The following is a 21,327-nucleotide window of genomic DNA, read 5'->3' as shown; positions in this document are numbered from 1 at the left end:
GACGTAGCATTATCGTTTTGTACAATAATTTAATGAAGTTTATACTTTTTCATATAAATTTGGCATAAGTAATAAAAATTAACATTTAAAATGTCAAAATGATTGAATATTTGCTATTTTCGTTTCGCAAATCATTATTTATTTAGAGAAATAGCTTTTTGATTGAAGAATTTTAAATTTAGTATTTAAAATCTCATGTATAAATTTTTTTTAGTACTCCACTGGAGTTTCCAATCGGGCGTTATCGGAAATTTAGTTTGACTAAATTAGCAGCTACCTTCACGCCTATCAAAATAATTCCAATGTTTAAAGGTCACATAATTATCATAACCTGATTGCAAAAAATAAGAATTGTCAAAAATATTAAGTAAAAAAGACGAAAAATTTCAGTATCTTAATTGCTTATAACATTATAATGAAAATCTAATTATTCTGGTAAGTGTTTTATTCATATTTATCAATAATTATATACGTTTATCGAAACTTTGATAAGGTGAGAAATTGTTCACTCATTATAAATGATAGGTATATTAAAATGGCTGAATCGTTTGTGGAGCACGAAAAATCAACCGAATCTCTTTCAAATGCAAGTACAAAAGAAATATTAGAGGATTCCGATCAATCCGAATTACCGGAATTAGAACCTCTCGACGACGTCAAAAGCGAAGACAATATTAATTGTAAAGAACAAACCAAAGAAGAAACCTCGAAACCAGAAGAAGAAACTTCAAAACCAGAAGAAGAAACCCCGAAACCAGAATGGGTAGATCTTCTAGGAAGCGGAGCTATTATGAAAAAAATCGTCGTCGAAGGCGAACCGAATAGTCGACCCCGAAGAAACGAAAAATGTGTCATAAATTACAGTTGTTACCTGGAAGATGAAACTTTGATCCAACAGGAACGAAATTTCGAATTGAATTTAGGAGAATCTGATGTAAGTGAAGATTTTAGAGTTTAAATAATAATATTTCAATATTTTGGTATCGTTTAGGTTATACAAGGTCTAGATATTTGTTTAGGGCTTATGAATATTAACGAAACGTGTAAGCTGAAGATCGAACCGAGATTGGCTTATGGTAAAAAGGGTTTACCTCCGAAAATACCGAGCGACGCGGTGGTTATTTTCGAAGTGCAATTAGTAAGCGTCGAACCTGAAGACGACATAGATACCATGGCGATAGCGCAAAGAAGAAAAAAAGGGTAAAGAAAATTTGAAGTATGAAGTTATCTAAATGGTCGTTTTAATAAAAAAAAATCCCATTCCAGAAATAAGAAGAGGGAACGGGGTAATTGGTGGTACACGCGAGGGGAGAACACCATCGCTATCCAATGCTACCGGAGGGCGTTGGATTATTTGGACGAAGTCGAAGGGGGGGATAATACCAAAGGGGAAGTATCAGATTCGGATTTACAGAGTATACTGGAGGATAGGATTAGCGTTTATAATAATATGGCGGCGGCGCATATTAAGATCGAACAGTTCGGGGCGGCGCTTAATTCGCTTCAAATCGTGCTTAGATGTCAGCCTGATAACGTTAAGGCTCATTTCCGAAAAGCTAAAGTAAGTTCAGTTCAAATTTTTTTTATACAATTATTATTATGGTGATAAATAATTGGAAATAATAATAATTTTAATTAACACAAAGTGATTAAAATTCATTAAAAATAATTATAAATATAAAAAAAATTAAATGATGGTTGAAAAATATTAATTATAAAAGAATGAAAATAATCGATAAAAAATAAAAATGAAAAGATAATATATAAAATGTATAGTAAGTAATAAATATAAAAAATATTCGATAATGACAAATATTATTTTAAAAATTAATAATTAATAAAAAACGATATTTTTGTAACAAAAAAAATTTAATGATAAATAATCAATGAAAAATATAAATTATAAAAAAGTAATAATCAATTAAAACTAATTATAATTATAAAAACTGTTTATATTCAAGAAAAGGGTGGACACCAAATAATAATTAATAGAATATTATAAATATTATAGAAAAATAAAAATAAATCAAAGATAATGATTATTGAGGAATAAGAATAGATAATCGATAAAAAATTATTATAATTATGGAAAATAAATGAAAGAAAATAATTGACGAAAAATTATCAGAATTATAAAAAAATGATGAAAATAAAAATAATATTAATTATAAAAGAATAAAAAAAACTCGAAAAAAATAGTAATTGGTATTAAAAATTGGTAATAAAACAAAATCAATAAATATTTTAAAAAAATTAATAATCGATAAAAAATAATAAATATTCCATACATAAAAAAATTAAACGAAGAATTTAAAAAAATTAAAAATAATACAAATAAAAATGATAATTATTGAGAAATAATGAAAATATCTTCAATTTTAAATATTAATAATTACATAATGATGATTAATGCACTTTAATTTTTTTTATGAGAAGGGGGAATAAATATTTTTAAAATAATGATAAAAATGATTAATCAATAAAAAACTAATTATAAAAAAAATATAAAAAGAAATATTTTTTGAGGCGTATATTGGACAAAACGATTTGCCGACGGCAATGAAATGTTTGCAAAAGGCGAAGGAATTATCGCCGAACGATCCGGAAATTCAAAAAGAAATGAACAATTTATCGAAAATGTTGCTTAAGCAAAAGATGTCCGAAAAGGAATTGGCGAAACGAATGTTTAACGGTTCCTCCAAATCTGCAGAAACCAATAAAAAGGCACCAGAAGGTAGAAAGGTAATTCATTTATTTTTTTTATGTTATACACATGATTACAAAATGTGATATTGCAACTGTCTGTTGTCATTAATCCGAAATAATGTTAAAATGAATACAAAATGTCATATTTCAACTGTCAATTGTCAGAAATCCGAAATAACAAAGGAATAAAAAATATATCTCAACTGTCAATTGTTAGAAATCCAAAATAATTCACAAAAGAATAGAAAATGACAAATTTCAACTGTCAATTGTCAGAAATCCGAAATAATTTACAAAGGAATACAAAATGTCATATTCCTACTGACAATTGTCATAAATCGAACTGATCCGATCTGTTTAATGTTAAACGAAGCGAACACGTATGGATTTCTCCTCGATGACGTACATCTTGATTCACGAGTAAAATTTTCCTTTCAGATCTTCTTGTGGGCCACAATAGGAGCGGCCGTAGCGGCTGGAGTTGCAGGCGTCGTAGCTTACCGTTTAAAAATTTAATCAAAATAAAATCACTACCACTAAACTACCCAGTATGCATTTAATTAGAATATTTCTTTTAATATGTTCGAATTTTCGTTTTTTTTTTATATATATATTTTGTCGGTGAGGAGATTTCGTGTTGGTGAATTTACGAATTTTACAATTGTCTGTTGTTTGTTCATTTTTTTACATTTTAAATGATCATCGTTACCTGTCGTGAACTTTGACGCATTTTTTCCTACGCTTGGCTGTTGATATCTTGAGAAATTGATTCGAAAACGAACTGAATTGATCACAATCACTTTATATTACGAAGATTAAAGACAGTGTATTTGTTCATACCATTAATAAATTGTCTTTAAACTCATTGTTTGATTTAATAACCTTTTTCATCTCCCATCCCAATCATATCGACAAACGGAAATGTAAAACATAACCTATAATACCGTTATTTCAAATAATGATATTTTCCCATCATGTATATATTATATACTAGAATTATTCTATTTATTTATCGTTGCAGTTATTTTATATCACAAGTACTGCCGAACCCCATCTAGGAACTGTTGAAGCTTGACGATGGTGATGGGATTCAGCCGCCCTCCTCGGGTCCGCCTGCTTCTGTACTAGGAGGGCTGGTGCAAAGAACGGCTCATTTAAGGTGGAAGCCATCGTACCGAAGAATGAATGTAACCTGAGCCTCAATCAGGTGTCAGATGTGGCTCCTCGTTTGTCAAAGATCCTGCCTAAAAATTGAACAGCGTAGTTGTCGAGACTGTAGCGGCCAGGTGCTGCCCACAATGCGGAGTGTTGTCTCTAACCCTGCGATATCTGATCGTTATTGTCTTAATCGCTGACCTAAATAAGGCTGATGACTTAGTTATCCTTTGTTATGGAAGGAACACCCCATGACAAGGGTCCTGCAACTAGTAGACTGACGGTGCTAGTCCGAAGGTTTAACTAAAGGAAAACCGAGCTCTATAATTTTACTAGGAGGTGGTATATTGGTATGCTCCCAATAACTGCAGGATGGCCCAAATGGCCTTACACAAATTTGGACGCAAGCCCCGACGTAAGTACCGGGTGTCCCAATAAGAATGGCTCTCGGCCATATCTCGGAAACCGTTTATAGTACAGCTTCGGGAAAAAAAAATTATAACAAAATTGACTCGGGAAAAACCTGGAAATTATTTACAGAGTTGTAGATCTACCGCCAAAGGGCGTAATTAAATACCAAAAATTATAAAATGAATTATTTACAAATTTTGCCTAATTAAGATTCATTTAAACTATGATTATCGTATTCTTCAAGAAATTCAGCGTATATTTGATTTTACAAGTTTTAGTCTATCTCTTCAAATAAGAGGTGGGGGGAAGCGGGAACTTTATTATGAAAAAAGCCTGTAAGTCCAGTTCTACTTAACCTATCTATGCAAACTTGGTCTTTTTGAAGAGAGCTTCTTTCTACCAATGTAAGAGTTATAATTTCGAAACAACCTAATGAGTAACGTATACGCTAGAGGGCGCTACTTATTTATTTTTTTAAATCTAGCTATCCTTGAAAAATGTTGAATGGAAACATGCAATTTTAATTAAGAAATATAAAAGTACACCAACTTAGCAACAGAACAGCGAAAACCGCTTGTCGATATCTTTTTCGTATTACGAGATATCCTAAGAAATGTGTAAATTTTAAGCATTTTCCTTTAAACATAAATTACTCCGGTTTGACTGAACGGATTTTAACATTTTTTGACTCCTCAAAATTGTCTTTCCTTGTTCTATTAATAATAGTTCCTATTATGTCAATATTACTTATGTTGTCACCGGGAAACTGTGTTATGGAAGTTACAATGGAAATATCTTAAGGTACCTCGCTAGTGACGACCTAAATGTTCAAATTGTCGCCTATCATTTTCGATAGAAGCGTTTATTCTTTGAAGAGTAGATTGAACAGCAGTCTCAATTTCTGCCCTCGAAATACTCAGAATGGGGTTTCGTATTCTCTCGATCATGTTATCTCTAGTAGTGGGTTTAATTGCACAAACAAGGTCCCAGAGATAGAAATCTAAGACGGTTAAGTCACATTTCAATTGTTAGTTGTCAAAAATCCAAACTACTCTGATTTGTTTAATCAAACAAAGGCCTATGGATGTTAGTATCGAACCAGCCTTGTTGTCATATTTCAACTGTCAATTGTCAGAAATCTGAAATATTGTTTAAAAATGTCAGACATCCGAAAGAATGTACAAAGAAATATAAAATGTCATGTCAATTGTCAGAAATTTGAACCTACAAAAAGTCAATTGTCATAAATCTGAACTGATCCGATTTGTTTAGTGTTAAACAAAACAAACGCGTATGGATGACTTGAAGCAGCATTGTTGTTATATTTCAATTGTCATAAATCCAAAATATTGTACAAACGTATACAGAATGTCATAGTTCCACTGTCATTTGCCATAAATCCAAGCCAAGATTTGTTTAATGTTGAACGATACGAACACCTATGGATGACAGTATTGTTGTTATATGTCAACTGTCAGAAATGCGAAATATTGTATAAGGGAAAGGGACACTATAGATTCTTTGAGTCGCATTGTATACAATATACGAATTTTCACTTAATTTAATCTTATATAATAGAAAAATTTTTCAGATATTAAAATACTTTTACTACCCAGAATTTAATTAGCATTTCTGTCGAAAAAATTTTGAGGTTGAAGGGGTCAATGTCATTTTAGAAATGAAATCTTATTGAATTTGATACCTTGCAATTAATTCGAATTTATCATCTTTGGAATTTGTTAATAAAACGACTTCAAGTATATACTTTTTATTATAACATATAAATAAATCACATACAATATTGTTCAACACCAAAACAGGTGGAAAATTTTCGAAATTATCTCAAAATATCCATTTTAAAAAAACAGTTTTTTCAATCGGGTCAAATAGAAAATATTCAGACGGTTTTTTTGTTGTATAAATTCGCTTAAACAAAATTATTCTAATTTCAAACGACGTACAACTATTCCCACAACGTCTCATTACACTCGTTCTTCTGGTTAATCATATGATTAAAAAGATATAACATAACCTCAACTTCCATTAAGAAAGTCCTGAGCAACCAGCAAAAAGTCCTTCATAAGGAAAACGAATAAATAACTAATGAATACAAGATGACTTCCAGTTGCCTTGAAAGACGATATTCCATTTTTATAGAATCTAGAGGAAATAAAGAACTACAAAACACTCAGAAAGATCTGAAAGAAGTGCAAAAGGAAATACAAGTGGTATAAAAAGTGCAACTGGATTCTAAATGCTATTTGGCTTCAAGTAGATCGGAATTGAAAAGAAATGGACCAAATTGAAGTCCATTTGCTATTAGATGATATCACATAATCACAGATTGATACAACAATAGTATTTGGCTGGAATAGGGAGCTACGGGAAGTCGATAAACATCCCCCGAATCCAACTAGGAAGACATGGTGGCGACAGATGAATGGCAGCAGGTTGATTGCTGTCTCGAACAATTCCCCAGGTCCAGACCTTACTCCGGCATGCAGAGCTTTACTGAAGTGGACCAATCCTTCCCTAGCTACTCTAGGAACCACCACGAAGAAAAAAAAACAGTAGGACAAAAACTTAGGAAACATCCAACTTTCGAGTAAGAATACATCACGATCAAAGAAAGAACATGCCGGAACCGGGACAACCAGGAGGCTGAGATGACCCACTGGAGCGGGATGCCACTACCTCAGCCAAGGGCTTGTACCATAGGAAGCAACAACCAAAACTTTGGAGCAACACTACCCTCAGCTTCAAAGAGGAAAAGGGTTGAGACTACCTCAACTCAAAATCTGGAAAAGAAGAAAAGAGAAGGATAAAGACAGTGTTTCAAGCCGAATGCGTGATAGCAAATTTCGGTGGAGGAGGCACTAGTGGATGAGATTTTCTCTGGATTGGAGCGTGAGCCGGGAATAATTCTGGTCGGCCGAGTGGTTACGGCTGAAGGTTCCACAGCTAGTGGGTTGGAACGGGAGCTGAATTAACGACGTGTGCGGGAAAGGATTAGGAACGATTGCTTCTAGATGGTATTAACTATCTAAACATGACGATTTGGCTGGGTTGAGAAGACTTAAGTAGTGGGATAGAGACCAGAATGGTTTTGAAGCAAAACGGATTGAAAAAATTGCTACGGTAAGATGGTTGATAAAAGTGTGCATTAAATATGTTCGTTTCGATATTGAAAATGGAGTAAAAGTAAATGCAATCGATGTGGTTAATTCAAGTAAAATCAGATTTCCTATATACTGATAAAATAAGTCTGTAAGTTTTTTTAACAGTGTAATTTTAGAATCACATAAATTTTATTAAAAATAATTTAACAGTGTAGTAATTTTTATGTGTAAATTTGATAAAAATATTGAGGAATTGAAAGGAACTTGGAATAATGTAATTGGCTGATTTACAAGGAAATTATGAATTTGAAATATCACATATAATGATGTTTTTTTTTGGAAATTGGTTAAAAAATTACCTTACGTATATACAAAGGTTTAAAAAAAACAATTAAAAACAAAACAATTTCTTATATATTTTTGATTATATTTAGGATTTAAAATAGAATCAAATATTCAAATAGGTTTTTTCGAAATTTTTTTTAATCGAAACATTTTTTTCTATATTTTTTGTTTTAAATATTTTTCGATGTAAAAATTTGAGGACAGGAAGAAAACTATAATTTTTATTTTAAATATCAGTTTTATTCAAAAATTTGACGTTTTTTGAAATTTTGACTACTTAAATGATTGAAAAATGAAAGTTTTTATGAAAAAAATTTTTGTCCATATTCCAGATTCTCTTAAACAATTTAGCGTATTTCGAAAAAAATAAAATACACTTTCAACCAAACAGTTGAAAATGGAAAAAAATAGTTTTTGTGAGAAAAAATTTAAAAAAAAAACAATTTTTGCAAAATTTTTTTGTTTTAAATATTTTTTGACGTAAAAAAGTAAAAAATTCAGCGTTTTTCGAAAAAAATCAAATACACTTTTAACTAAATGATTTAATAAAAATAAACCTAAAATTAATTTTATTCATATAGTTTTTTAATTAATTTACAGTTTTATTGTCTTAAATTTTTAACAAATAATTCTGTTGTAAAAAATCCAGATTCCATGTTTTCCAAATATTGAAACTTAAATTTCTCAAAAGAAAATAAAAAAACTGTTTCTTCACATTTGAATAATTTTTTGTCTAAAAACTGCATTTTCGAAAAATTTGATACGATTTTGGGAAAAAACTAATTGTTTAGAAAAATAACGATTTTGTTAAAAAATTAGCTCAAAAATATTGAAATAAAAAAAAAAGAAAATTTTTTTCACACATTTTGAACCCAAACAATTCAATAAATCGCAGCATTTTTTGGTAAAAAAAGACAATAAATATATTTTTTTTCATTTAATCAAATAGAACGATATTTTTTCACTATTCATTTCCATTTTTAAACCGATTATTTACTGAAATAAATAAATAAATAAAAATAGAATTTAATTCAATTAAATCAATCTTTTTATCTCAAAAAGGCTTAATTTTCCCCACTTATTCCGGCGGCGGTTCCTTCAATCCTTCACTGTGCATTTGTTTACCCGCCATTTTGAGCATAGCCTTACTCTCCGCATTCCCGTCGAGTATACTCATACCGCCGCCGACCCGTTCCCCTTTTTCTTGAGGCGTAAGCGGCGGTTGACCGATACCCCACACCTCCATATGTCTAAAAGTGAATTCTTTAGTATGGGAAAGCTGCTGGTAATCCCTGTAAGTCGTACACGACGGACTGCTCTGACCTTTACCGTATTCGCTGTCAAACCAAAGACCCCAATAACCATGCTGACCTCCCATCGCCTAACACGTAAAATCAATTAAAATCACAAAACAATCCAACAATCAAAAATTTTATTTACCATCCCATTTGGCAACGTTTGTTGATGCAAATTTAGATATTGGAAATTTTGGTTGTACCCCGTAGATGAGAATACCCTCATCCGAGGCGCTAAAGCGAATAGAAAACTGCTATCGTCGCCGAAGAATTTCGCGTTCAATTCCCAATTCGCCGGGGCAAATCCACCGAACGTGTAACCGTTTGAATCTTCAACTACGAGTATGGATGGTCCCTGATTCACTATTCTACCTATTTATACGAAAAAAAATTGGTTTTATTAACGTAAATATTGATATTATCAAAAATTTAGTCATTTCTCACAATACCCGGTTTATAATTAACATTGACAACAACGCGTATTAGCTTTAATTTATAGTTCAAGATGGAGGTTATTGATCTGATTTTATAACGAATCAGTATTATCGTTAAAAACGTTTATTTTTTCAAAATACAAAAATTAAAATCTCAAAATATAATAATTAAAATGAAAATAATCAATTAAATATCGATTAATGATGATCAATTTTCAATATATTTGTAATATGATGATAATTATGTATAAACAACTGTCAGAGTAAAATTAGTTACAGCGTTGCCAAGTTTTTTTTATTTAAATTCTAATTATTTCAGTTCGGATGTTGAAATTGAAACTGAATTTTTTGTAGGTTTATATTAAAAGTGGAAGGAGTTATTGAAAATTTAACAGTAAAGAATAAATGATAATGATAATAAATGATAATTACATAGTTTACGACTAAATCGAATGATAAAATGTTTCATTTAAATTATTTTTTCTAATCACCTCTGATGTATAATTAACATTGACAACAACGCGTATTAGCTTTGATTTATAATTCAAGATGGAGGTTATTGACCTGAACTATTTACATTATGTTAACATTGACGTTAGTGAAGATAGTTGCTATGGGCGCGCGGAACATGGTCGGCTTTAGAATTTCGAACAATGACAATTAAAATGTTCATATTTTATAATGATTTAGACTGTTGTCAAATTTTCTAATTATTAGATTTAATCATTATTTGACAGAAAAATATTGGATTTAAAATAATGACACGAACAATGACTTTCAAAAAAGTGAAGAATTATAGCCACTGAAAACATAAAATTTTCAATTGAATTTCATTTCAATTTTCAAAATTTTAAAAATATTCGTATACTCTGAAAAATTATTACATTTGGCAACACAGGAATATTTATTTAAAATCCAATTCGGTTTATATTTTCTATTTGAATTATAATAAATATTTATGGAATTTGAATTTTTTGGAGATATGTCAAGAAAACGTCGTAAAACATATTTATTTCCAATTATTTCTGTTATTAAATTACCTCTGGCAACATCGCGAATTCAATACGATTTATCATTAAAAGATGGAGGTTTCAACGTAAACATTGTATAATTGTAAAATCGTTAAAAATTTTTGAAATACGTAGTTGAAAATTCGATTCATACCTATTAGTGTCGAAAACGATTCTCCGTGTATTTGAGAACTGAAAAGGAACCGCCATTCGAGTTGATATTGTTGAGGTAAATGCGCGTTTATGAAAATTATTTGGTTGAGATCCAATATACTTGGATAAGAAGGCATTAGATCCAAACCGCGACAGAACGGCACCAAACTTCGATCTTTTTCCTTTTCTACGGCGCCATCATGTTCTTCGGTCGGCAAGGATGATCCTAAGGACAATCCGAACCGCATCAAAATATTTTTTTTTAATGAAACGCCACGTATTTTAATTCGAAATCACCTTCACGTTGCAACAATTCGATTTTGTTAAATGTTATTATTATCGACGTATATTATAACAAAAACAACGCCCTGTATATATATATATATATATATATATATATATATATATATATAGTGATGATGATATTATATAGTGATCACCCTTTCAAAACCACCTAAACTACCATTTTTTTTTGAATAAATTTTGACATATTTTGACTCTAATAGATTTGTTTTTTTACAGCTTTCTAAGTATAGAGGGTGCAAAATAATAATTTAATTCCCTGTATAAAACACAACAAGCGAAGGGAATTTCGAATAAGATACAGAATGATTCATTGAAAAAATAAAAAGTTTGGTGTGTTAAAAATAGAAAATTTACAAACAATTACGCCAGAACCAGTAAGGTTCTGTATTAGACTAACATTGTCGAGAGAACCGCGTGAGCTCACTCGACCCTGTATTTTGTCCGGTCCTGCGTCCTCTACGCAGTAACTTGTCCTTTGATGACATTACAAAACTGCTGTAGCAAAAATGCGGTCCTGTATATTGTTTAAATTGTGGTACGAGTAGTCGGTGCTGATCCAGCCCTGAACTTTGTTTACATTGGTAAATTTTCGTGGTAATCCTTCGAGCCGGTACGGCCATGTACTTTGTTGTAAAAAATCGTCAGAATTGGTCACGTCCTGTACTTTGTGTACACTTTGTGTTATAGCAAATACGGTCCTGTTTTTTTACATTGCAACACGAACTGTTGTAGTCATTACAGTCTGCATTTTGTTTACATTTCAAAACGAACTATTTTAGTCAATCCAACCCTGCACTTTGTTAACATTTCAAAACGATCTGAAATTACCAAACCGACTCTACATTTTGTTCACTTTTTCTCAGGAATCGTCCGAGTCAGTACGGCTCTGCAATTTGTTTATATTGTCGTTTGAATCGTCAGAATTGGTCCGGTCCTGCACTTTGTTTACTTCGCCATAAAAATCGTCGGAGCTGAATCGGTCTTGCACTTTGTCAAAAAAAATCGTAAAAGCTGATCCGGTTCTGCACTTTGTTTACATTGCCAAACACTTTTAATCAATCCGACCCTGCACTTTATTTACTTCGCCATAAAAATCGTCGGAACTGATCTGCACTTTGTTGATATTGTCGTTCGAATTTAACGAGCTCGTCCGACCCTGCACTTTGTCTACATGGTCATAAAAATCATCGGAACTGAACCGGTCCTGCACTTTGTTTACACTGCCAAAAATTTTTAACCAATCCGACCCTGCACTTTATGTACTTTGTCACAAAAATTGTCAGAACTGAACCAGTCCTGCACTTTGTTTACATTGCCAAACACTTTTAACCAATCCGACCCTGCACTTTGTTTACTTTCTCAAAAAAATCGTCGGAGCTGATTCGGTCCTGCACTTTGTTTACATTGTCGATAGAAACCATTAAAACCGTTGATATAAATATTAACCTGTAGAAAATTAATGAAATAATGAAAATATACAAATAATCACCTGGTTTTTCGCTGGCGACTCCTCCTTTTTCCTTATGGGTGATACTGAATAAATACATGGACACATATAATAACAGTTGACCCAATAATGTAGCCCCTTGTAACCATATCTCTAGAGATCTTCTATTGAGAATTTCACCGGTGGTTAATTCGTGAGTCAAACTTTCTGCTAAACGTTGAATATTTTGTGGTAAGGTGAAACAACCTTTAGAAAACCACGTTTTGTACTGTTTATTATTACTTAATTTTTGGATTTTCATATAAGACGCCACTATGCTTTCGACATACTGAAATAGTGCATTTTCGACGATTTATTTGGATTAAAACTCATTTGAACTTACCTCTTTGACTAACATATATGGTATGTCACTATTTTCGGTTTCACTAGTGCCTAGTGAAGTTAACAACACTTTCACTTTTTCATCGACTGTACCTCTTGTACAGAATACAAATAACTCGGCGAATTTTTCTAATTCAACTGTAGTTTGTCGATGTTCACCTATACCGAATAAATAATTATTCAAATATTGTAATAATCTTGGATCTACCTGACTTCCCCATATTTTCTAAAACGATATCAAATCAGCAAATCGCTATTGAGTAGATGAAAACTTACAGTTAGTTCTTCTTCTTTGATCTTTTCGGAATTTTTACTAGCGAGTTTAAAAGAATTACTAACAATAAGTTGTTCGTCTTTGGATAAAAACGGACATTTCGCCGCTAATTTCTTGCTGCTGTTTGCACCCATTTTATAATTTTCTTCGATTTACTTTGAAAATTTGATGCTTCAAACTCGACAATCGATATCTATGATAATATACAACTATTATTAATTACCTTTTTTATTTAACGTAAATATTTTTGATACCAATTCAAATTGTAATAAAATCTGATTAGACACATATCTGAAGCTTGTGATTTAATAGTAATTTTTTATCTAAACAATCATTTTCGTCAAAATTTGTCCAAATCAACTGATATTGACAGTTTACATTTTGTGGCCTTGATTTTAACATCAAGCTACATAATCGAAAGGTGCGTTTCAAAAAGCGTTCCAAATGACTCAGCATACTTATCAATGTTTTTTTGGATGGTTATAAAAAATTATTAAAAGAACTTAATATATGTGTATATTTCAATAAATACTGTTGTCAGATCGAATTTTAATTCATATCTTTGATTAAAATAAATTACGATAATTGTAGTTCAGTTATTAGGTTCGGTCCAACACATCAAAAAACCGTCATTGGTACAGTGACGATTCTGTGCTATCGAGATTACGTGTTCCAACCGTATAGTTACCGTCACAGAGCCTTAGGTATCGTTTGTGAACCATTTCTGGAACGATTTTTTCGATACTTGTTTTATAGTAAGTATTGTTAAAAGAATAAACGCTTCAAATTAGTTGGAACAAACCTCCTATTAACAATATTAATTTTATAGATATATAACTTAGGCAACACTTTATACATGTGTAAGTATAATCGACGTTAAGTTTCTTAAAAGAATATTTGCCCACCTCTAGTTTTACGTAAGCTTACAGCTGATTTAGGTTTATTTTGTTTTGAAATTGATACTTTTTATTAAACTTTTGTTTTAGTGATTTCAAATAAAATGCGTAAATTACTATTCGTAAAAGTTTTGTTTTAAATTATCAGAAAGTGATATTTCAAATTTAAATACAATAAATTATGCATGTATTAAGTAAATTATGCAGTTAGTACATAACTTTAGTGTTTGAAAGCAATTTTTTGTTGTGTGATTTAAGTGTATACATACCTTTGTGATTCTTTTAGAAATGATTCATTTACTCATTTTTTGACCTTCAACAAAAGAACGTAAATCTTGATGTTACATTTTGCATCTAGACTATCAAGTACGTATATAATAATTACTATTTCAAAAAAATTAATTTCATATTTGAATAAAATAATTTTAAAATTGCTAATTTCTTATCTTATCAGAAAGTGGGAAGTTTAAATTTACTTTGTTTATTTCAACAAACGAGAAGTTTTGTTTAATAGAATTTTGTTTCCAGTTAAGTGAATTGTGTAATTATGGTGTTTGTAAGACCCACAATTGAAATACCACTTATTTTATTTTCCTTCACTTTTGAGTTATTAGGTGAGTTGTTAATTAAATTTTATTGATAAATTATTACATTTTACAATGAGAATTAACTAATCTGAAAGCTCTCGTTTCATATGATGGTTTGGAAATTTGAGGTTATATTTTTGACGTTACTATGTGCCCTTATTGTTTATTACTAGTGTCAATTTCTTCTTTTTTATTTTGATGATTCTCTTCAATTTCATCAGTATCAGTTTAGTGATTATTATAAAATCTAGCAGAATAAAATTCCGAAAATTAGATAAAATAATGAACTGATATACTTTTTGCACTTTTTTATACGTTTTCAGTACCGTTTTGTAATTAAATTAAATTAAAACACTTATGCCCATGTTATAATTAATATTGATACTAAAAACAAGAACTGATTAAATCAAATCAGTTCAAAAAGGAAAATTGTAGTAAGGATTTGTTAGAAATAGAAGAATCAGATTATAGAAATTATTTTTAAACACAATTCTGAACGATCTACTGAGATGTGGTGTATTAATTAACCACATTTATCTTCTGCAGGGATATCGTTTAACTCTTAGTTTAGAAAGGGCATAACTACGTTTTGTAGATCTTGAAAAAGCATTTGAATGCGTTGAAAAAGCATTTGATCACATTGAAAATGTATTTGATGGCATTAAAAAAGTATTTGTTCGAGTTGAAAAGGGATTTGAAATTGTTGAAAAATTATTTGGTCGCTTGTATGGTTAATGTTGATTTCTTTGTTTAAAGTGAAACTAGCCGAGAAACGCGCGATTTTTAACATTGATTAACCATTCCTGCGGTAGTTGATTCTCATTGTGACGTACGTTTTAATTGGGGTTGAAATAAAAATTAACTGTTTGTTTTTCAAACTTCAAGGCCCCGTTAATACTAATTTGATGTTATATCGTACCTGTTACGTTATACTGGGATTCAATCAGTCAGAATGTGCTTTACTAGGAAATACTGAAGATAATAATGAAACTAAAGCTTTAGAAGAGAAAGTGCAGCCCATGTATAACGTCATAGAAACCACAAGATCTATGGTAGAAAATGTAATTGGATTGGCGTTGTGTTTGTTTCTCGGGCCTATTTCCGATAAATTCGGAAGAAAACCAATTATATTAATATCTCATACAGGTACTTTTAATTGTTGTTTTGGCCATCTTCATTTCATTTCCATTGATTCAAATCGCATGGTGACATAAGGAAGATGGAAATAACACTCGATGGATTTTGAAAATAATTTAATACATCAAAAACACAATTTTCATTACAACAAATCGATTTTATTCATCTCCTTCAAAAGCTAAACAAACATTCAAAGTCTTTTCTACAGACGTTAACATTTCGTTTCAATATGGCGGTTGTGGGCAAACAGGTATTTTCGTGTTAATTCGATTTTATATCATCATGAAGTACTTTTCGAGTTGTGGGGTGAATATTTGAAGATTAAATGTACAACTACGAAATTTAGATTAATGATATGCCTAGTTGCCATTTATTTTTTTCACAATTACTTTTTAATAGCATCCAAACTTATTTCCTCGTATAGAAAACGTATTAATTTCAAGCGAATTTCACGCCTATTATATCAAATTATTATATTATTATTTTGCCGATGACTTACACAAGTGTAAGTAACTCTTCTTTTTTTTACCTGATGTATTGATTTCTTTCTGTGGCTGCATCCATATTTATATATTACGTCATAAAATAAGTTGGGAACACTAGCTTGTTTAAAAATAAAGTTGTTAACGTATATGCCGATTTAAATAAAATGAGGTTACGTATTTATTTTCTTATTTACACAAACAACTGATAAATAAAACTAAATCTAATAAATTCAAAGTTATTTAAAACAGAAAAACAGTGTAGCAACGTAAAACTGACATTTGACAGATATCCAGTCATACAAACATTTCTTTGGGATTATACATTTCTTTACAAATGAGTGACACTAAAATTTTCTATTTAGGTGTTTCATGACAGCGCAATGTAGCCATATATATCGTCAAAAAATGAATAGCAATTTAAAGTCAGTTTGGATATGAATTTTGATTATTGAAATATATTTTTAATACAAATAATTCGTCAATTTTGGAACATCCTTTATAATAATATATAAAACATCGCGTAATTAAAAGAAAGGAAATAGTTATGGGCAACGAGTATTAAATATTTTGGAAATGAAAATAAAAGAGAAGCATCTATAATATCTATAATATTTAGAAATTTCTAACAGTTCTACCGAAATCTAAGTGAAATTTTCCCATTTTAAATGAAACACCCTGTAATTACGTGTATAAAACTAGTATTAGGGTTTATTCCAATCGAATCACCCCAACTAAAACCCGTTAAAATTTTAACTTTAATGTTGAGTAATATTAGACATTGCTAACAATTTTTTTATCTTATCATTAACAGTATATATATAAAAAATATGATCCTTGTAGCCGTTACTGTTTGTTTGTTATTTTTTTGCATGAAAATTAAAACATCGATGTTTAATCTCAAGGTTACCATCGTCATACTAAACAGAATAATCTAATTATCAAAGTTTTATATAATTATTGTTATTTAGCATTGGATATTATTTCATTTCAAACTAATTTTCGTAATGCCTCAATCGATAAATAAAAAACTTAAATTTCCAACGACCGGCCTTGCGATTTATTTATAGTTATATCAATTGCCAGACGTACAGGAAATTGTAAACGTTAAAAATCGAATGGAATCATGGGTTTTTATTTATCCAAAAATAATTCAACATAAAAGTTAACCAAATTTTATACGATATAATACGAATTTTGAGTAATATAGAGTGGCGCAATAGAAGTGCATAGTGTATCATCTGGGTGGTGGTTGGATAGTTGCACTCGTAAAGTTTTAGTAGCCATGAGAGACTTCAAATATCATAAATTCTACAGGTTCATTCACCTTTTAGGTATGGTTTTTGCTTTAATGATAATGACTGTACTAAGTTATTTTCCAAATGTAAGTCCTTGGTATTTTATGTTATCTTCAATACCATCTATGTTAACCGGGGGTTCTGCTGCGTTTTTCGTTAGTCTATTATCTTATATCTCCGATATAAGCACTAATGAAACCAGAGGAATGAGGTAGGTACCCCGATATCTTTTACATTTAAAGCTAACAACTCCGTGCATCGATTTTAATGAAATTTTGACAGCAAAATCTACCCCACGCAGATCGGGTCCAGAAAACATCCTTGGTGTGGCCAAAAGCGTTGCCATCGCGTCTCTGAACGGTCTAGAGACACCTGGAATGAGATAAACGAAGGTCCAGATAGATGGACTCCGTTCGTCTTTCACTAAACAACTGCTCCAGCTAAATAGGCGTGAAATCAGACTAGTGATCGAACTTCTAATCGGACACTGCCATCTAATACCTCATTTTCGGCTCCCTGGCTACAAACAACTATGAAAGCCACGTTACCGGAAGGAAATTTCGAAATCTTTTCAAAATCAACTATTTAAGAAGCAATTTCGCAGTAAAACTGAGATTAATAAGGCCTAAAATCGAACATATTACTTCACAAACCACACAAAAACTTAAGGCAAAAGCATTTGTTTACCCCACAGCGATTATTTTGACAGATTGTAGAGATTCCTCCGTATTTTTAATTTGTCTATGGTATTAATCTAACGATTCCTATCAAAATTGGCCTTTCCCAATAAATCCTATTCATCGCTTGCCTATACTAAGCAAAACACTGTATAGATAAATTTCGAAATGTTTTTAATATCAACTATTTAAGAAGCAATTTTACAATAAAACTGGGAAATCGAACAAATAACTTCACAAACCACACAAAAACTTACGAAAAAAGCATTTGCTTACCCCTCGGCGTTTATTTTGACATTTAGTTAGATTGTGAGATTCCTCCGGATTATTAATTTGTCTATGGTATTATTTAAATGATTCATATCAAAACTGGTCTTGTCCTTAATACAATTACCAATCAAGTTAGGTTAGTAACCTGCATTATATTCTAAATAACAAAATAGTAAAAGACCATTTTCCGTAATGTATGAAGTTAGCAGTTTCATTTAATTTTACTTGTAGAATGGCATTATTTGAGGCGAGCTTTTCAATTGGTATGCTTATAGGAAACTTTTCAGGTTCCTATATATTTTACGCTACAAATTACCCCGCTGTTTACGCCATAGCAACGGTATTAATAATTTTAAATATAACGTATATTTATTTCTTTGTACCTGAATCGACGCATGATAATATAAATCGCGAGGTAAGTACAATTTACATAAAATCATTAAAAAGTTAGGTTATGTTATAGTAAAAGAAATTTTTACAGGGTGTTGTTGTAATTTTTTCTATTTTATTTTATAGTTTCGATTTAATGAATTGTGTAATGTAGTCGATCTAAAAGAAATGTTCAAGGTACTTGTAAAAGCTAGAGAAAAGTACAATAGAAGCATAATTATGCTAATAACCGCAATTTTAACAGTGTATGTTTTCCTTTCGAACGGCGATTCGAAATTATATTTATTATTAAGAGACAAATTCGGATGGAATTATACACATTACACATTCTACAGTGGTGTTAGTAATTTACTATTCACTTTAGGTACCATCAGTGGTACGTACATTTTACAAAATTTGTTAAATGTTACCGAATCTGTTGCCATATTACTCGGCATTATTTCCGCGATGAATGGTTATTTGATTAGAGGATTGGCAACTACGGATTTCCACATCTACTTCAGTAAGTAGATAAACATTTATTTTTAATAGTTTAATCAATTGATTAAATGTATGAATGAAGTCGTTGCCAGATTATGAGATTGTGAGGTGGGATTGTGGCAAAACTAAACAACAAAGTGTACTAACTCTAATATATTTCCGAGCTTTCGGATACCTATGTATGTATATATATAAAAAAACATTAAATTAAATTGAAAAAAAAAGTTTAGTAAAAAACAACAAAATTGAGTTGTTACTACAGGGATATATTAAAAAAATGTTTCTAAATAATGTGGTGTTTTCAAATTTCGTAAATTAAAAGTAGCGACCGCATAAACTGAATTTATGTAAACTTCTAGTTTAATAGAAAAAAATTCACAAATACGCCTGCCTCATATATTTCCAATTGAAAATTTCTCATATTCTCAGTTACACATAGTTTTCCAAGATTTTATATACAGTTTGGCAACGCCGTGAACTACCTTAACGGTCATTACAGATTTCTTAACTCATTATAACCTCACTTATTATACCAACGTTTATGTGATTTTTTTTAATGGGATTTCGTCACATTATTATTATATTTCGATTTGTAGGTGTTGTTGTTAAATTATTAGGAGCAATAATAAGTCCGCAATGTCGTACGTTGGTAGCAAAACTAGTTCCAGCCGATGAAATTGCGAAAATTTTCTCTTTGATAATTTTTGTTCAGTTTATTGTATCAATAGCTGCGTCTCCGTTTTACACAATGATATATAACGTAACGGTAAATACAAATCCAGCTGAATATAATTTCGTTTCTGCTGGATTATTCAGCATTGATATAATTTTGATATTGTAAGTATTATTACAGTATTTGGTATCATTCATTCATCATTTCATTATCTCAACATGATTCACTACATTTGCAGCAATTTCATCATTTTTTTTTTATAAATATCTTGTTTATATCTCTTACGTATTGATATTATTTCGATTAAAATTATATGAATTACTAAGTTACAGCTGATTTAATGCAATTTTATAATTTATTCATTTTCGGATGGCGAAAAAGAAATTTCAATAATCACTACATGACATGTGATGTATAAAACGATAATTCTTAAGAATTAATATTTTAAAACTACTTTGGTACTATTTCGCTAAAAAGAATCTTACCTTCAATCCTGAATGATGTTTTATATATTTCTTACTATAAGGAACACTTGTTATACATTTTTTTTTTCAATAAAAATATATTTTTGAATATTATAAGACTGCTTGGAATATTTTTTTGGATGTTAAAAATGATAATAAAACGATATCACTTGTTCGTTATATCCTGTATTCAAAGTACATTGTTGGTTATATTAATTTTTCTTCCTATTTTCTTAGAAGATATCATTTGTTTGTTTGAACAACTTGTGCTCAAACTACATTGTTTTGATATGTCAATCTTTCTTCTTTTTTATAAGATCATAGTATAATACAAAACATAGAGGTTGAAAAATTTTTTTCAAAGTCTTTGAAAATTTAAATTAACGTTTTTTTAGAGTTGTTATGGTATTGGAATTCAAATCTACTGTGAATTATGAAAAATTGAAAAATGAAGAATCAGTTATTGAATCCGATCAAGTGATAGAAACTTGATTTATGTTTTGATTATCAGTAACTGCGAAATTACATAGATAAAACGATAAAATATATTCAGAAATACTCTTTATTTGATTGAATTTGTGAACTTTTACTACTTAGAGGTGCTACTTTAATAATTTTAATGATTTCATCGTGAAATGTGATAATTTTTTATAAAATAATGTTACGACCTGAAATTGTGATAAATATAAATATTTTATATAGAAAAATAAAGTATACAGAATTATAAATATTTTATTTAAATATTAAAACATATTCCACATCAATACATCATTCCCATATAGAAAATAACTTATTTTGTATTCGGATAAACTAAAACATGTGACAACACTGCAATCGTTCAAACAACAAACGCGAACTAAACTGAATATTAAAAATCAAAGTGCAGATTTTGAGTATTGTTATTTAAATATTTCAGATTGTGACTTTCGATTTATTT

At 30.3% G+C, this 21,327-nt stretch overlaps 3 protein-coding genes and 1 long non-coding RNA gene across 6 annotated transcripts; 2 read left to right on the top strand and 2 right to left on the bottom strand.

Moving 5' to 3' along the window:
- The first annotated feature begins 283 nt into the window (after positions 1-283).
- LOC130446612 (peptidyl-prolyl cis-trans isomerase FKBP8) lies at positions 284-3,571 on the top strand. The gene is made up of 6 exons (XM_056782978.1): positions 284-435; positions 526-934; positions 992-1,200; positions 1,267-1,561; positions 2,527-2,742; positions 3,145-3,571. Exons 2-6 carry the CDS (start codon positions 536-538, stop codon positions 3,220-3,222), a joined length of 1,197 nt encoding a protein of 398 aa, XP_056638956.1. The 5' UTR covers positions 284-435; positions 526-535; the 3' UTR covers positions 3,223-3,571.
- A 4,383-nt stretch (positions 3,572-7,954) lies between these two features.
- On the bottom strand, positions 7,955-13,439 carry LOC130446420 (MTOR-associated protein MEAK7). The gene is made up of 6 exons (XM_056782674.1): positions 13,039-13,439; positions 12,764-12,988; positions 12,424-12,709; positions 10,630-10,854; positions 9,177-9,403; positions 7,955-9,117 (listed from the first exon to the last, which is right to left on the bottom strand). Exons 1-6 carry the CDS (start codon positions 13,168-13,170, stop codon positions 8,815-8,817), a joined length of 1,398 nt encoding a protein of 465 aa, XP_056638652.1. The 5' UTR covers positions 13,171-13,439; the 3' UTR covers positions 7,955-8,814.
- A 565-nt stretch (positions 13,440-14,004) lies between these two features.
- LOC130446418 (proton-coupled folate transporter-like) lies at positions 14,005-21,118 on the top strand. 3 transcript variants are annotated; one of them, XM_056782671.1, is made up of 8 exons: positions 14,005-14,298; positions 14,461-14,546; positions 15,405-15,665; positions 17,473-17,647; positions 18,615-18,798; positions 18,900-19,275; positions 19,850-20,090; positions 20,786-21,118. In XM_056782671.1, the coding sequence occupies exons 2-8, from the start codon at positions 14,480-14,482 to the stop codon at positions 20,880-20,882; spliced, it is 1,401 nt and encodes a 466-aa protein (XP_056638649.1). In that variant the 5' UTR covers positions 14,005-14,298; positions 14,461-14,479; the 3' UTR covers positions 20,883-21,118. The 3 variants fall into 3 exon arrangements, with proteins under 3 accessions (XP_056638649.1, XP_056638651.1, XP_056638650.1); XM_056782673.1 differs by lacking the exon at positions 15,405-15,665; XM_056782672.1 differs by lacking the exon at positions 17,473-17,647 and having other exon boundaries at positions 18,671-18,798.
- On the bottom strand, positions 15,760-20,769 carry LOC130446419 (uncharacterized). Its single transcript, XR_008910150.1, has 2 exons — positions 20,412-20,769; positions 15,760-18,540 (listed from the first exon to the last, which is right to left on the bottom strand). It is a non-coding gene; the product is annotated as an uncharacterized LOC130446419 (long non-coding RNA).
- Positions 21,119-21,327: the final 209 nt, after the last annotated feature.

This window comes from Diorhabda sublineata, chromosome 7 (assembly GCF_026230105.1).
Source record: "Diorhabda sublineata isolate icDioSubl1.1 chromosome 7, icDioSubl1.1, whole genome shotgun sequence".
Lineage (NCBI taxonomy): Eukaryota > Metazoa > Arthropoda > Insecta > Coleoptera > Chrysomelidae > Diorhabda > Diorhabda sublineata.
Note: the sequence above shows the minus strand (reverse complement) of the source record. Positions and strands in the feature narration are given on the sequence as shown.